Source organism: Epinephelus lanceolatus, chromosome 2 (genome assembly GCF_041903045.1).
Source record: "Epinephelus lanceolatus isolate andai-2023 chromosome 2, ASM4190304v1, whole genome shotgun sequence".
Lineage (NCBI taxonomy): Eukaryota > Metazoa > Chordata > Actinopteri > Perciformes > Serranidae > Epinephelus > Epinephelus lanceolatus.
In genome coordinates, this window is record NC_135735.1 from 42180361 (window position 1) to 42198176 (window position 17816).

The 17816-nt window shown below is 40.1% G+C and overlaps 1 protein-coding gene across 2 annotated transcripts in view; it reads right to left on the reverse strand.

The window, feature by feature from the left end:
• The window catches only part of cdh8 (cadherin 8), a 117425-nt gene that overhangs the window by 36386 nt on the left and 63223 nt on the right, over positions 1-17816 (reverse strand). For both annotated transcript variants that reach the window (XM_033626974.2, XM_033626966.2), the window contains exon 3: positions 8570-8689. In XM_033626974.2, the coding sequence (XP_033482865.2) occupies positions 8570-8689 (120 nt within the window). The remainder of the gene's footprint in view (positions 1-8569; positions 8690-17816) is intronic.

Consider the following 17816-nt stretch of genomic DNA (forward strand, 5'->3'; position numbering starts at 1 on the left):
AAATATATATTCTTTGATTTGCCAAATAGTTATTCACTGAGAAAGAAATGCAAAGCATGTTATCCTTCCTAGAAATGCTACTTATGTTTTGAGCTAATTGGATGCCGGAGAGGTTTAATTTTGTGTCAGTCTCCTGTAACAGAAATATAGCTATTTTCGATTTAGGAGAGACCAATCAATGAATTCAACCATATTCTTAGGTCTTTTACACCCCAAACAGAACTAACACACCATTTTCTACAATGATTCCAAAACATGGCATCAGTTCAAAATCAGGTTTTTTCAGGCAACTTTCACATTTAGGAAGAGTTTAATACCATCCATTTTATTCATTTAATATCAATGTGAGATAATCTTAAAGTGCCCGTCACTCAAAAACATGCTTTTCTTATGTTTAGGTCCCCTGAAATGTTCGACCTTGACTAAATTGACTTGTATCTGTGCAAAGTTTGTCAGTAGAGAGGTGTTCTTTATATTCCTCTACTGAAGGTGGCGACGTCTGTGCACTTCCCTAAAAACTGAGCATCAAACGTAGAGCGGGCAGCTAGATTAGGTACGTCACCAGTACAAAAGCAAATCATTATCTGATACAAGAAACACATATTGTGGGGGGGCGAGGTTTGGCAAAGGCATAACCTGTCTTTCTGGCTTTTTCTACCTCTGATTGGCTTACTCTGATATTCTTACCCTAATCCTAAACAATCTCAGCCCTCATGCCTAAACCTAACCAATCCAACCAACAAAGGCAACAAGAACTTATTATTAGAGGGTGGGTCATGCCTTCGCCATTCTAGGGGAAAAAATTGGCTGATGGGGAAAAGACTTCAACAAGACATCGGCAAAAAACGTGAACCTGATTCGTCTGGTATTGTGACGGGACTCAGTATAGAAATCAGAGTTTGCATTAGCATAGTGAAAGTTTTGACAGCAATCATGGTAGAGTGTGCAGTTTTTGGATGTAAACCGGACCCTGGAGCTTTCTTCCTCTATCTACCAAAAACCTCTTCATAGCAGAAATGATTATATATATGGACAACAGTTAACATGTGTCAGCCAGTTAAAAGCTAACAATCTAACAAACAACATAAGCAAAGATACAAAGATACTAATTGCACTTACTATTCTGATATGTCTACTAGTCGCCAATTTTGGTGCCCAACAGAATTCTTATCCGAGTCAGGGTTTGACAGAGGTTCAAACATGTTTGACTGAATCTCTCGCATGTTCCCTCTAACACTAACGCTAGGCATGGTGATGCGCACTGCTCATTCATCAGTCAACCCACAGCAGGCAGCTGTGCAGCAGCAGGTCGAGGACTTTCAGTGTGTTCTTTAGCTGATGGTCCTTTTTTTCTTTATTTCTTTTCAGAGACTGTTCAATTACAAGATGCTCAATTTTTATACAAAAAATATTTTTGAATGTTATATACATTTGTAGATGCTGGGTTGCCTGGGGCTAAATGTTTAAATCTGCACACTCCAGTTCAAGTTAACTGATTTGTCTGGTATCCTTACATGAAACAACCGCTTCTCAGTTAGAATCAAAAAAGCCAATGAGCGCCACAGTGGGACTCAATTAGCCAATCAGTGCCACAGGTGGAACTAACACCAATGTCAGGCTGGTGTCAAGCAGGTAAGGCAAGTAATAACAACAATGGCGAGCACTTTGGGTAAGATAGACGCTGCTATCGAGGCTGTTCTAAAGCAACATGTCTTCTCAATATTGGCCAACATCTTTGTTAATTTTTACTTCACTCCCCTTCACTCTTTAAAAACCTGGCAAAACAGGTATGTTGGCATGCTTATGCATCAGCGTGGACTTAAAATGATGTCAGGCAGAGTAAACACAATGTCAGACTGAAGATGGAAAGAGAGTGGAACTAGCTGACAGCTCTGTCTGATATTAGGTAAGACTCTGGTACTAGCAGCATGAAATTGTGAATGCAGCAATATAACATTCACATGACACTGAACCATTTATTCAAAAGAATGAGTAAATTAATCTCTTTGTTAACTTGTCTCAAAAGCCAATGAAGTGTTAAAAGGGTTATTCTACGACACATTATAATAAACCATAAATAATATCAGGACTTGACAGTGCGAGCGTTTCACTCACATTTGCGACTAAAAATAGGTGTGTGCGAACTGTAAAAAATATTTAGGGGCACATGTGCGCATAAAAAAATCAGCCGAAGCAGCCTATATTTTTGTCAATAAAAAAAAAATATGATAATCTAACTGCAACTGTTGGAGGAACTCCAGCCGCCTTCCCTCTTCCCTCTTCCCGGTGTGACACGGTTATGGGCGGTTTTTCAAGCCACTGTAGGGACAATGAATAGACAATGAATACTCTAAGGGTAGTGGTGCCGCTTTGTCAGGCGTTGTTGCCCTCTCCATAGACAAACAATGGGACAGCCAGCGCAAAGCGGTTTTACAGCTGATCATGTGTAGAGGCCTTTAGGGACCGTTCGCCACGGTACCGCTGCTGGGCAGGGTGGAAATAAAGCCCTTTTCACACAGAGCGCGCAAAGCGCAGACCTCCACCGACGAACCCATTCATTGTGTATGTGCTACCGCGGCGCAAGAGCACACCGCTCTGCCACCGAGCTGAGCGGTGCGCCGCCAGCCTGCACTTGGATTGAATTTTTTTTTAATTTCACAGCAACACGATGTGACGACACCTCGGCGCTGTGCATCCAATAGCAGAGAAAAGCCTGAAGTAGACCCGAAAGTGGTCCCCATGGAGCTGTAGCTCCTGAACGAGCCTGTACTCCCCCAAATCCTGTCCTCTGCACCCTACCCGTCAGTGGGCGCTGCAAAAGCTCTATGTAAAAGAGGCTTAAGTCCTGCAGTTTCAGAGGAGCTGGAGAATGTTTTAGGATAGTAATAACATTATATAAGATAATCATATTACAAAGATAATATATATAAGATAATAACATTAAAGACAAAATGAAATTGCAATACTTTTTCAAAACTTGATGATTTTACCTTTCTGTACATTTTGTATACAAATCATTAAATAATTTTGCTTGTAAATGTCTATTTTCATCACATTTATTATGGAAAACACATCATTTGATCAATTTACATTGTGCCCCTGAAGTTCTTTGTGCACTCCTTACTTTTTCAACTTAGGAGCACATGTGCTCCTTGGGAAAAAAGTTAGCGTCAAACCCTGAATATGAATATAAATAATAAATCATAATGACTTCATTCAACAGAGCACTGCAATAGACAGTGCAAAGACCAAGTGCTCCACTTCACATACAGTCCAGATAACCTTAAGGTGCTCTTAAGGATAAAAATACAACTGATGACAGAAAAAACAGGCTTTTCAAGTGCTCTTAAACTGAAACATCACAAACAGTATGTAGTTTCACTTGTCCTTCTAAATATGCATGGGACACAAACAAAGAGACATCTGGAGGACACAGTGAGTGGACATACATTTGTCACAAGAGTCCAGTTGCCATTTTTTAAACCATGGACATGTGCAATTATGTAAAGAGTTTTCACCTTATTGTAATATTTGCTTTACTTATAGGAATGATCAGCTCAGAGGTGTGTATGTGTGGTGTGCAAAAGCAACATTTTAACTTCACGTGCTGTATCATGTCACTGGTGTGAGGGTTAGAAATTAGCTTTGACTGGGATCAACAAGGTGGGCCCACCTCTCCTCTCGTCAAGCAAACAAATGAATCAATAATAACAAAAAGCAACACAAACAAGTGCCTGGTACTCCCTCTTACACGCATACAAACACACACACACACACACACACACACAAACATACTTCAGTCATCATGCTAGAAGCAACACTCTCATCTCTGTTGATCATCGTTAATTATTCAAATTAATTCCTAATCACTGAAAAGGGAGGATAGACAAACACTCATTTCCATAGATATTTGCCTCAACTTTTTTTTTCACCGACCATTAACCAAGTGATGAATTGGGGCATAATGTTTATTTATTTATTGAATGCTTTTCATTTCCAATGTGGCGTTGTAAGTGTCAAACGCATTCTAATGGTTGTTTTCCCCTTACCTTTTATTTTTCATTAACATTCATTAAAACATCTGGCTCACTTGAATGAGCCATCTGCGTGTGCTCTGCAGTCACACAAAGCATGAATGCTAATCCTTAAATTGTCCGTTCAGTGCGTTTTCTAAAGCCACGTCCCGGCTTGCAGATGCTTGGAGACTGTGACGCCTATAGCCGTGAGGACGAGCCCGATTTCTACGAGTTGAACTGAGCGTTCGTCCTAATTATGTACATAAATTTCAAGACTCCCTTTCTTGAAGCTTGTTTATTGTGTGCTGTTTTCCAAATTGTGAGCAGTCGATTTCCATCTCATTTCTTATTAATGTAATTTCACCATTATTTAATCATATTGCTTACAGACACACATGTTAAAAAGTCAGCTGCAAAAGCAATTAAAGATCCAATCTGGAGTCTGTTTTGAGATAACTTTATGCATGATGACGCTGCTGAGGAGTTTGCCTCGTGAAAGGAAGAAGTAATTATTATTATTCCTTTGACTTCATAACGCAATAATGTTGCATAGCAAGCATATGAGTACTGCCCCATTTAGCATTTAGGACGACCAATCAGTTAATGGAAACGTGCAGCTCAGTGATGCCCATATGAATCTTATAATTTAGTAGTTTCATAATGAATTTCATGCAACCCATTGTTGAACCATACAGCATGTCACTGATGATCATTTGACCTAGCTAACCAGGACGAACATAATAGAGAAGCTGTTGCATTTGTCTTGATGCTCCCCACTGATAGAGGCATACTTTTGTCCTCTCCCACCTGCACGCGTAGCTTATACTTCCTGTTGTGAAAGCCTAAGCGTGACTTGTTCAGCAGGGCCAAGGTGATTTTATTATGCAGATTGCAATCACGTGTGAGTAATATTGTGTGTATGTAACACTGTCCATTAGTGATGTCAGTAACAGTTGCCTGACAAGCCTGACGAAGATCTGTGAGATCAAAGTTCGTATTTCTGTTTCACTCCACATATCAGCTGCTTTTTTTCTCATTTGCCCACTTATACATTTTTTCATTGATTTTTCAATGTTTAATTTAAAGCTTTACACTCCACCTTTCAGTTACAGCGCCCCCACTGATGCATATTTTTGCCCCAGCGTACTGTTCATGTTTTGAAAAGAAAGTGTGCAGCTGTAGAGGGAAGGTGTAGAGAAAGAGAGCGAGCCCGGGGAGCCTGAGTTAACAGCAGCCTCGTGCAGCGATAATCTACAAGCATTTCAAAAAACAGATGGGCTGAGTTACCTGCAGTCCTGTTGTCATTACACAACTTTTTAAGCCATAACCAACATTGTCAGCTCTCTTTTAGCGTGCATTCGCTGATGTTGTCCCTCGCAGGCTTGCCGAAAAGAGGTTATGTAGACATGGTGGTGAACAACAAGCTCGTTAACTCACAGCTGCCATGTGGGCTCTTGATAAGTGTTTGTTTTTAAGTATAAATCCCTTTATGTCCCTTCAGAAAATGTATGCATTCCCCCCTAATACACAGCAACAGAGTGAGATCAGCTCAGGTGGACCAGCAGGTGGGGAAGCTGTTGCATCTCCACCTGCTGGAACCTGCACAACCTGTTGCAGCTGTGGGCAGTGCACATGTACATTAATAAGCTACCCTCTCTCCCACTGCAGTCACATCTGTCTTTCTTTTTCATTTCAATCCACGCAGCACAGAGAGCTCTACTGCAAAAACTCAGGCTGCATTATAGACACTGGTGTATAAGCAAACTATAAATATCACTAAAATATGAATTAATTATAATAAATGTTTGGTTGGATCCCCTATACTTCCCTTAGATACTACAGAAAGTATGATCCTCTGGCTTATGTGCCATCTTCTGTTGATGCACAGCTGTATGTGCATATATTCAGGATGTAGATGTCTTGCTTGACCTCATGTTTAGATGTCATAGTTTACCAGGTAACCTTCAGAACTGATTTAAATATTCAAATATTTCTTTTGTGTTATCCGGTGATCTCTAATAAATGCATTTTTTCATCTGAATAACTCTCAGTCTCTGCATTTTTCTTTTCTCATTCAGTTGGCATTTTTCCCCCTTTGGAGTCCAGGAGGTGTTACTGAGAGAGAACATTTATAAATTGTGCTGTCTATTTAATAATTTGCACTCTCGCATTACCATTCCTTGCTCACGATTTAATAACTTCTTTGGATTATGTAAAGGGAAAGTTCATCTCAAAATTGAAAGACTTATTTTTCTTTTTACCTGCAGTGCTATGTGTCAGTCTAGCTTGTTTTGGTGTAACTTGCCAAGTATTGGATATATCTGCCATAGAGATGTCTGCCTTCTCTCTAATATAATAGAACTGGATGGTGCTCTAGGCTTGTGGTGCTCAAAGTGCCATTTTTTTTTTTTTTTGAAAAACTCATTAGCAACGTCTCTTTCCAGAAATCACAATGCTGTTACCCAACATAATCCACAGAGCTTGTTGTGATCAGTTTCATGTAGGAACTATTTTCTTTCTACCGAACTTCACCTGCCAACTGTATCACTGAGCAGGAGGGAGCGTGCATCTACTCATGGAAGAGAGACTTGTGTTTGTGACAGTGCCAGATGTAAAAATGTATGCAATCCTTGGCTGAGCTAAAATGTTAGCTTGCTAAGTGTTGCTAGCAGTAGATGAACTCTTCCGTCTTCGTGGTGATGTGGTTGGCGGGTGGAGTTCGGTAAAAAGAAAATGGTTCCAACATGCTCACAACAAGGTCTGTAAAATTATCTTGGAATGATACATTGCTGTTGAGGTTTTCAAATGAGTTTTTTTAGCACTCTGAGCACCACAAATGGAGTGCCATCTAGCTCCATTATACTGGAGAGAAAGCAGACATCTTTATGGCCGATATCTCCAACACTCAGCAACTGACACCAAAACAAACTGGACTACAAAAACTCTACAGGTAAGAGGAAAGGTATGACTTTTTTGGGGTTAACTGTCCCTTTAATGCGTGCTTTCAGTTTAATTTGTTTTTGACGCGATACAGCTGCTTTCAAGGTCTGTCTCTCACCACCCAAACAAATCCACAAAGCCATTCCTTAATAGAAAATATACAAAAGCTGTAAAAGTTTTTTGCTGCCTCAACACAAAGGAAAATGTAAGAATTTATTTTTTTTTGTTGTTGTCCACATTGTGGCTTGAGTTGATGGTGGAGCACACACTGAGGCCATCTCTCCCTAAACTATTAAATACCTTTCATATATTTTAAGTTCAACTTTTCTGTCCTAATTTTGCCCTTCAAATTCAGTCTGAAATGCATTAGCTTGATGAATTTTACTGATTATGTTCACTTTACTGAATAATCTGTTTATTTACACGTATCATTAAATACCTGCAGCCGTCACACAGCAGCAGGAACAATACCAGCGTCTCCAAATTAAAAATAGGCATTTTTACACACGTAGCACAGCAGAGGTAACCGCATTAATTATGATTATTAATTATCCCTTCAAGGATTGGTCACGATCTAATAATGAATGACATTCTGTACTTTTCAGAAAACCTTGTTGCCTGCAGGTAACTGGGACAATCTTGGACACAAATGGGGTGTGATGTTCATTCTGGTAATGCAAAACATGCATTAAAATGTTCCACTGCATACTGCTTGCTTAAAAGTGTATACACAGAATAGTCTGTTGGGGGTCTGATACACAGTTGGATCCTGAAAGCTTAGAGGAGATCTCACAGTTAAGGTAATACTATATCCTTGCATCTATATACAGTACAGTAAATTAGACCCTTCTGAGGTGAAGTTATTTCCACCGGCGAGTTGGATGGTCTTACCTACAGACTTGGTCAAACAGTGATAGCCCACTATTTGACCTGAGGTGACTTTGTAAGCTCATTTATCTAAGTTGAAGCAGGTAATAAAAAAAGGACAATGTTTAAATACTGAAGGATTCTGGTCTGATGTGCCTGGCCCCTGTCTGGTAGAAAAAGACTACTGAAATAATCCTTAGATGTAATCACTGTCTCACTGTTAAGCCTATTTCTTTCCTTTTTGTCCCATTATGGGCGTGGCGTTCATTCATTGCATTTTGTAATACATTATGCTCTCCATTGGTTAGAAACAGACAAAGGCTTTGCACACTGTATTACTAGCTCCCATTAAATTTAATGAAGCACGGTTTCGATCTCGTAGAGATCTTCATCAGGCTTTGTCAGGCAAACAATGAATAACAGCACAAAGAGCTTTGCCTGCCCTGCAGAGGTGTCCTCCTTTTGTGCCTCCTTCCTTTAGAGTCAGGGCACTTACACTGGACTTCTGTATTATTGCTTGTAGTATTAAGCATGTTTTTTTTGTAATATTTTAGCTGGATGCAGTGCACAACCTCACATGGCCATCCTGCACAGATGACTCTTGTGTGTGAAACATGTTCTGAAATGGCCTGCAGTGTGTGCTGCTTAATTAAAGTCAAGGTGAACAACAAAAACCTTCACAACTTTGCCCACAGAATAGATTCATCTACTAATTTCAAAACACCTATAAGCACAGAAGCACTTACCTGAGTTGGGGTCGACAGAGAAATACGGTTGTCCCTCCAGAATGCTGTAGACAAGTTTAGCGCTGTTCCCGTACACTGGATCATCTGCATCTGTGGCTGTTACCCGGGTAACTGGGGTACCTGTAGGGCAGGAAGACAGAGTAAGGGACTATAACTCTATAGTCAATCACCTCTACATAGCTTTGCCAATCACGGTGAGAGTATTCATCCCTATGTGGGGTTGATTTGTTCAAAAAATCCAGTCCCATCTGTATCAGACAGGCTTGATATCTGCACAGCACTGGCAATTGTGTTGCTCTGAAATATCAGCAGTGTGCATGACATCTGAGCTTTTTGTATCTGTGTATTTTTAATTTAATATGTGAGGGACAAATCAAAATTACCATGATGGGGAAGGCAAGGCAAGGAAAGTTTAGTAATAGAGCTCCTTATCATACACAGAGGTCGATCAAAGGCTTTACAGGCTAAAGATAAGGAAAATAAAAATATTTTTAAAAAGTATAAAATTAGATATGTAAAAGTACAGGGCAGCTAAACCTTACGGCCAGGCTCCACCGGCTGCAAACGTAAGCGTCACGTCAGCGTAGCGTTGCAGCGTATTCATTTGGGCTCCACTGACGGCGTATGGAAGCGACACATAGAGAAGCCAGTGGGGTTGTTTACTGTTTGCTGAGCCGAGAGGCTGCATGAAATGGGTAAGTTAAAGCATTTTCCACCTAAGTTATTACATATATTTACAATACAATATACAATAAACAGTTTCAACTGTATTAAAATACATAGGCTAGTTTAAATGGTAGGATCACGGATAAACATGGGTAAATGCATGAAAAAAAAGTCATCACATATCACCTCTGATAATGGTTTATTCATTTAAAAACACATTGTGCTCGTTTAGCACACTATTTCATGTAGTTTTTATCTGCTGGAGGGTCACGTAGGGGAGCGTAACGCGACAAAAATAGAAGAGCCGCGTAAAATAGGGGGTTGTCGCGCCGCTCCCGTTGCCGGTGGAGCCACTGTAATTGATTAACAGGGGGGCGAGCTGCTACGGGGGTCGCGCTGCAGACGTGTCGCGCCGCTGACGTGCCTGGTGGAGCCCGGCCGTTATGTTTGTTTTTGTGTTTTTCTTAAAATAGCATGGCTCTCCATCGTTTGATCAGCAATTTCAATAGAACCTTGATGTCAAAAGAATGTAACATTACCCCTCTTAATCAGAATACTACCAGTGTTGGACAAACAACCCATATTATTATAAAACCAACAGATGCATAGCTGTAGATTTTAGAGGGGTGGGGGGGACGCAGGGGACACGTCTCCCTCCATTTTTATAACATGTGCACGTGACATCATTGTTTTTTCTGTCGCAGCAGCAGCAGAGTTGTGTCTTTTTTGCCGTCATGTTATCTGCTTGCAATGATGTCACTACTTTATGTTACAAGTGATCCAAATGATGGTTAAAAACATGTGGTGGCACCAGAGAAGATGAGAAGCAGGTCAATATGATTATCAGTTGTAATGTTATTTTATTTGTGACACAGTTTCAATACTTTCATCAATTACTATGGTGTACTGACTTATATAACCTATAGCAACCTTTAGGTTGTACAGATTTGGGGGATATGAAATATCAAAAAATACCAACATAGGCACTGGGGAAATGTTTCTACTGCAGATGAAACAATAAAATGGCTTTAAATGTTGCTCAAAAAAATTAGCATATCTCAAAAACTAAACATGATTTAAAAAAAAATCTAAACATGAGATGTACATAGTTAAAATAATGCATGAAGTGTGAATAAGTATTTTTTAATCATGTTTCTACATTAAGATCAATATGGATCAATGTGTTTTGTGTGTTTCAAATTCAATGAAAAAATGTCAGATTTTTGTTTTATTTTTAATTTATGACATAACTTCAATACTGTATGAATTATTATGGTTTATTGACTTACATAACATTTTAGTTTAGGTTGGAGCATTTGCAAATACTCCAATAAGCAAAAATACCAACATATGATCCGGTGGACTGATACTATGGCAGGACCACCAAACTCCACATTACATATGTGTCTCCCCCAATGTTGAAATGAAGCCATCACCCTTGTTTAAATACATAGAAAATGTAATGCAGTGTGCTTTTTTAAAGTTAATAGATTATGTAAATGAAAGAATAGCTTTCATAATATCCACCAAATTTCACATTATAAATTATGACAAATAGAGAATAGTGCATCCCAATCATTGCAGCTACTGACGTTGATGTGAGATAAATTTAAAACACTCTCCCCAGCTCTTCCAAAAGTGTTACACCATCCTCACTTCAACACTTAAACTTTTTGAGCCCCTCTCTCCTCCTAATAACTTTAGAAATAATTTAGAATGAATTTAGGGTTTGAGTCTTCTTCAGTCTGAACTGAAAACAACATGTTATTCGAAGAAGCACGTGCACCCACCCACAAACAAACTGTATCTTGTGCCCTTAATCCATCTTCCGATGGTATGTGTTCAGTTCCGGCATCAAAGTGTCAATTACTTGACATGCCTTCAGATGAAATATGTTATAATGGGTGTCTGGCCTAACTGAACAAACCAGTCATGTCAGTGTTGATTTGTCATTTAGCCTCTTAGTGTTAGCCTTTGCTGAATATGTTAGCTAGTGTGCAAATCAACATGACAGTGAAGGATGTGTCACATACTTCTTGTAGCACAGCATGGAAAGTAACCGATTAAACTGATGGCCAAGTTCTGCTTTCACAACTGTGTTCATGCTAAAAGGAGTGCTGCAACACTGTTGAAGGTTATAAGATAATCTAATGTATGTTTTTGTGCCATATCACTTGAAGCAAACTTACAGTCTTAACACACAAAGAAAACACTTTGCTCTCTTAAAAGAGTTTGCCCAATTAAAAGTTTTGTTTATGTTAATGTAAGTGTTGGCACATGTATTCTCAAAGTGCAAATCGGATATCACTATTTCTTTAACACTGGAGCAATTAGCCATTACCTTCATGTCAACAATACGCAATGTATCAGAAATGAGGGCCTTTATTAAACCAGCTGTATGAGCTTTGGAGGAAATGTACACAAGGACCTTCATCAATATACCAGCTCTGCCAAACGCTCAAGGCAAATCACAAAATAGATTAGCGACAATTCAATCCACCATTCACAGCTCCGTTATAAGGTATCAGGGAAAAATGCATTGAAAAACTGAATATAAAGGGACTATTAACGCAATTAAACTCATCCATTTTAATTCACAGTGACCTAGCTCCTCATCAGTCTCAGTGTGATGGAGTGTGTGTGAGAGGGAAAAAGAAAGAAGGAGAGAAAAGAAACTGACATGCTGACAGTGAGCAACACGCTGGCAGGAAGCTACAGATGGTATGGTAATTGTTTCTGTGAAAGATGTTTAGAGGTGTTCTGACAACAAAGGGAGACGTCCCTCGTCGCAGACGGCACAGGTCCTGCCACAGGCACCTAAGTCTGTCCACTGCAGATGAAAAGGCTTGTAGTAAAGACCTTTGCTGAGTTTAGCTCCGACATTGCGATTCAGAGGTTTCAGTCATGAATTAAAACATGAAAATAAAAAAAATAAAAGATGCCAGATGCGACAGAAACACAGTCTCTGCACAGTGTGTGACCCACAAATCAGACATCTCGGGTTGCTGTCGTTTGCTGCCTTTACAAGCACCGAAACAACCTCCAACTGACCTGCTGACCAATGTGCAGCGCAGTGATGATTTAAGATACATCTAATCTGCAAGAAGTTAAAAAACAAACTCTCAGAATACACATTAAATTCACCAAAGCAAAGCATTCCAGGGTAACCTCTACAAAACACAAAGGACCTTTCACAAACAGCACTACACCAAAGATGTTTTTCAGTTATCTCCTCTTTGTGACGTCAGCTACATGTGTCAACTATTGATTAATAGTCACAACCGCCTCTGTGGTCTTGTAACAGCAAAACAAAGCAAAAGCCACCTTTGCACTCTAACTGGAGTAGCAGTTTCACTGTTGCAACCCAATTATTTCACAGTAAGGGAGCCTCAAGTGGTCCTCAGAGACAGAGGTGTTCTTGTAATTCATAGTCTTATGATGACCCATGCTGTTGTGTTGCCAAAGCTTACCTTGTAAATTTCATACCGCTTGTTACACCCCATGCCTTTTGCAGTGTTAAGATGACAGCAGATCAATGAGCTCCCTTTCTTCCTGTGTTTCGGCTTGCTGTGATAACACTGACGAAAAAACAGCATGTTAGCTGCTGATAGACTTGGAATTTTCTTTACTTGAATCCACTAACCTGCCACTCAGATAACTTACTCTCAATTTTCATGAAGTAAACGCCAACCGTTGTATTGACTATACTCATCACAAGCTGCATGTGTCTCACATGCCTTAAAAACAGGCTGCTCTCATGCACTGCTCATACTTTCACCTATGAAAAGTAATGTCCCAAAATATAACCCATTGTATCAGAAGGCTGCAATCACATGACCTATGTGCTGATGAGCATAAAGACAGAAAAAGTACAAAGACCAAAAGTCTGTGTGAGAAGGCAGGTTATATGCTGCTGTCATGCCCTATTCCTAAATTATTCTATTAAAAGTAATGCACCAAAATGTGTACATATCCCACATAATGAAGAGCCAATAATTTGTGCATAACTGTCATATTTTAAAGGTTTTGAATACATGACCAATACACTGATGGGACTAAAAAGGGAAGCAGTCCTGAGTGGTCCTGTTAGGAGGCAGGTTGGGGTTGGTGGATGGGTTACAAACACAGGACGGGACTTTCCCATAAGACCAGTGTTTGGAACCATGTTAATTTTGAGGCATTTTAAGGTATGTCCTCATTATGTTTCTTTTCCTAAACCTAACCACAGTAACTTCACAGGACAAAACATTTGTGGGGCACTAATTCATTAGATATCATACAAACTGTTGTGTGTACATTTCGGTGGGATATCATACAACCCCTTGTATGAGGATACATTGTTGGTTTGGGTGGTGGATGGGTCAAATATACACAGGACTTTCCCCCAGGAGATTGGCGGTCATGACTGCTTAAAACCAAGTCAAGTTTGAGATATTTTAAGGTATGTTGTCACTATGTTTCTTCCCCTAGACCTAATCTGCATAACTTTACTTGCCTAATGCTAACTTATGTAACTTTACATTAAGTACATACTGTAATTTAGGTTAAGTACTGTGAAGTAAGTTAAGTATCATTAATGCCATTCGTGGGGCGCTATTTTGTTTGATATCATATAGTCTGAGTGGGCGGAAGTTCGCTGCATAGATCAGCCTCTCATTGGGCAGAACGAGCCACCCATAGAAATCCCGCCCTACCACCTCTGGTTGCAGTTTTCAGCACATCCTTTACTAACTTTTGCAGTGTTTGATCTTGCGGGGATGTAGCCATTTTTCTGCCATGGTTCGCGTCCTGTAAGCGATATTTTTGTGCCCATGTTACACCAAAACCTGTTTCCCCCCGGCAATATTTTTGCAAGTGCACCGTTGCTGGCACCGCCCAGAATGATTGTGATTGGCTGAAAGAAATAAAAAAAGCTGGGGCGTTTTTTTTCTCCAATCTTAAAGTGAGAGTCGGCGCAGCCAGACCTTTCTTTTCTTGAGAAAGGTCTGGTGAGCGAGACTAGATATCATATGACACATTGTATGAGGACACTGCTTTAAATCTACATACCAAACGTATCCTCATACAATGGTTGGTATGATATCCTATGAATTAGTGCTCCACAAATGATGTTACATCCTCAACATAAAATTACAGAGATTAGGGTTACCGACATCTTTGTGCATCTTTAGGGTCAGGAAAGTAACGTTACTGTAGTCATGTTTAGGAAAAGAGACATGGTGAAAACATACCTTAATAGACTGTTCTGAACACTAGTCTCCTAGGGAAAGTCCTAAGTGTTGTGAATCATCCACCATCCCAACCTACCTCCTTACGGGGAAAACTTCCTTCTATATTCCCATCAGTGCGTTGGTCATGCTATCGCAGCTTTCCCAAATATGTGGGTTATACACAAATAACTGGCTCATGATTATGTGGGATATGTAGGAATTTTGTGTTACTTTTCATAGGAAAATGTGCATGAGAACAGCTTGACACATCATATAGGATAATACCCCAATACGGGGTTTCCCATGTCTGCTATGAACAGTTCTGCCTTGAAAAACTACCATTTTGCAGACGTTTCCCACAAAGGTGTTAGATAAGTAAACACAGTATCAAATAAATTGGTTGACAGAATGTAAAGAAACATAATTATATGAATTATATCCCACAGATGTTTGCAATAATCCAAATTGGTGTGCTCATGCAGAAGCAAATTATATCCCGGGTGCCATAGGTGTTTGCCAATTGTCAAATGAACAAAATGAGAGACAGCTAAAGAAATTGCACCTCCTTTTTTCAGAGATACAGAGTCTTATCTGCCTTAAAGTTAAATTACTACCACTACAGAGGGAGAAGACGGCCATCTACACATCCCTAATTATGAAAAGTACCTTCGTACTTCTAAAAGGTGTCTGACTATTGCAAACAGGACTTTATAAATTCAGTTACACTATGGATTGAAGTGGGGGGAAGTAGAGGGTAGGAAAAAATCTTCATAAAAACAGTGGAACCGGTGAAGCATGAAATAGCTCCCTCTTTCTTTCCCTCCCACAGGGGTAAAATGCTCCTCACCACCCCTGATAAAAAAATGAGGGATTAGGAAAGCCAGTGTTTTGGTCCTGTTTCAAATCAGTGCAGATTAGCTCGTCCTTCCCCTTGATAATGCTCAGAAATTTCAGGGACACTGCAGAAACGGATGCAGCTGTAGGCCAGGCACTGGGCACAGAAACTCAATTGTAGGAGGAATATTGTCTCTGGCTTTTATTTGAAGCCTGTAGCATTGTGGCGATTACAATAATAGCAACACAACACCTACAAACTTCCAGGGATGAAAAAAAAAAATGAATGGCTGCTATAAACAAAACCACGCAGGAAGGAATTAGGCATGTAAAAAGCCTGCGATGGAAAATGCTCACCCAGAATGCAACTGATGTCCACTGCTCTGGCATCTGTTTTTACCTGAAAAGTGTTACTTACACACTATTCTCGGTCAAACCTGTTAGAGATATGGAAGTAGGTGCAATCATGCTATTTCCTGTCTAAATGGATTTGTCTCACTTTTCTCCCGCTGTCAAGCAAATGCCCAGACACTGCAAGATTACATATGAGCATTTCCTGGGAGAGCAAATCTCCCTCTGTTGGTTTGGGCAGTAGCCCACAAAGTGACATGCATTAAGCATGTATGAAAATACAGCCTGCGTTTACGGTTGTTTTCCCACGCTAAGTGTAATCTCATTAATCACGTCCTGGATTTAACACCAAACCATTAGTTTAAACACACATCATTTTCTAAAGATGCCATTACCATATATGAGGCATTTACATCATATTTACAACTGTTTTCTTTTCTTTTTTGATTGAAAGGCCTGTGGTTTTCTAAAGGAGCCCCAGAATAAAGACATGGGGGTCTAGCCTCATGTTTTATCAACCGACAGAAATAATAGGGCGCACACTTCCTATTTACTATGTACACTGGCTCAGTGATAGGAAATCAATAGGAATCTTCCTTGAACCAGAGTGGGGATAAATTGGGGGATGCAGCCCGATGTGACACACAATGGCTATGGAAGGACATTGCAGCTTATTTCTGTAACACATTATCCCTCAGCACAGCTTCATCTGTATAGCCTGCTTATTTCCTTAGAAGTATTGCAAGCATAATCAAACAGTGGAAGGTCGTAAAGATGTAGCTTTGAGCTATCACAAGATGCTCATTTGCAGATGCTTACTGTACACTGCAGGGTGGCAGGAAAAAGGAAATGAATTTGAAAATTAAACAGTACGCTTGTCTGCAGCTTTATGTACAAATATGAATAAGCATGATTAAGTGCCCGATATGTTAAAATTCAAGATGCTCATTTACCCCAGCTACTGGCATCAAAATGTTGCTGGATGATGAAATAAAAATGAGGATTTTTTTTTTTGTCAAATTAACACCATTGTTTCAAACTGTGTGATAAGCTCCGAGACAATTAAGTGTCTAGAAATACTGGATGAAATAACACATTAATCTACAGTACAAAGAATATACAGCAAAGACATGGCTCACTGTGTGAGATATTCTGCAAAGGCAAAAACCACTGCATTGCACAACAGTACTACAAAGTCTTCATTATTATGTTTATATACACAGAGGTTCTATTTTCCAGTTGATCTAACAAGAACATGAGCTGCTTTTTCCCCCCATCGCCCAGAATTCACCCTCAGCATGCTTAGCACAACTCAGCAAACCGCACCACAGGGAAGCACTCTCAGCTCAAGTACCATCATACCTATAATCACTCAGTAGAATGTGACATTACAGTTCATTTACTATTGCTGGAATGCCAGACTTCTCCACATCCCCACGTCCAACAAGCATGGCAGCTGTGTAACATCTCAGCTCTGCTCAGCTTGGACCAGCTCAGAAGCGTGAAGGGTAGAAGACAGGGGGCATTCATATGTATGCAGGCACTGAGCCATAGAGAAGGGATATCACTGAGGCATGGGGAGAGCTGTGGGCTGCATGAGGCGTGGGGCTAACAGTGCCCTGCTGTGAGCCCTACCCGGGTAAAACAATACTGTTTATGTCTGACTGGCTTTACGCTGCGGGGGTCAAAAAAGAGAAAGGGAGACACAGAGAGAGGGGCAGAGGGGCAGTAGCGTGCTTGACAGAATAGTATTCTTGGTGGTTTATTACAACAGTATGCACAGAGCAAATATTAGATATTAAAGAATGGTCTTGAAAAAAAAAGGAAGATGGAGTTTTCAGGGAACACACCAACCCCTTTTAGTGGCCATTTTGGAGGTCTAAAGCTCTCAGTCAACACTAGCTCTGAGGCTTCTGATTACATATATGAGCTGACATTGTCATCAGGAGGTGGAGGAAATGGTGGATGGCATGACACCTAGGCAACATGGTGATGACCGCGGCTCCAGAACAACAAACAACAAAATTGGTTGTTTTTCAGTGAGACATTGCTGCATTTCAAGCAGCTTTTGTGTCACAACAAGCAGGTGTTTTAAGCCAAAACATGATGTTTTTTTGTGCCTGAACATAATTTACCATAGGGATGTTGAAATGTAAGGAAATGTAGGCTTTAGTAGGCCTTAAACA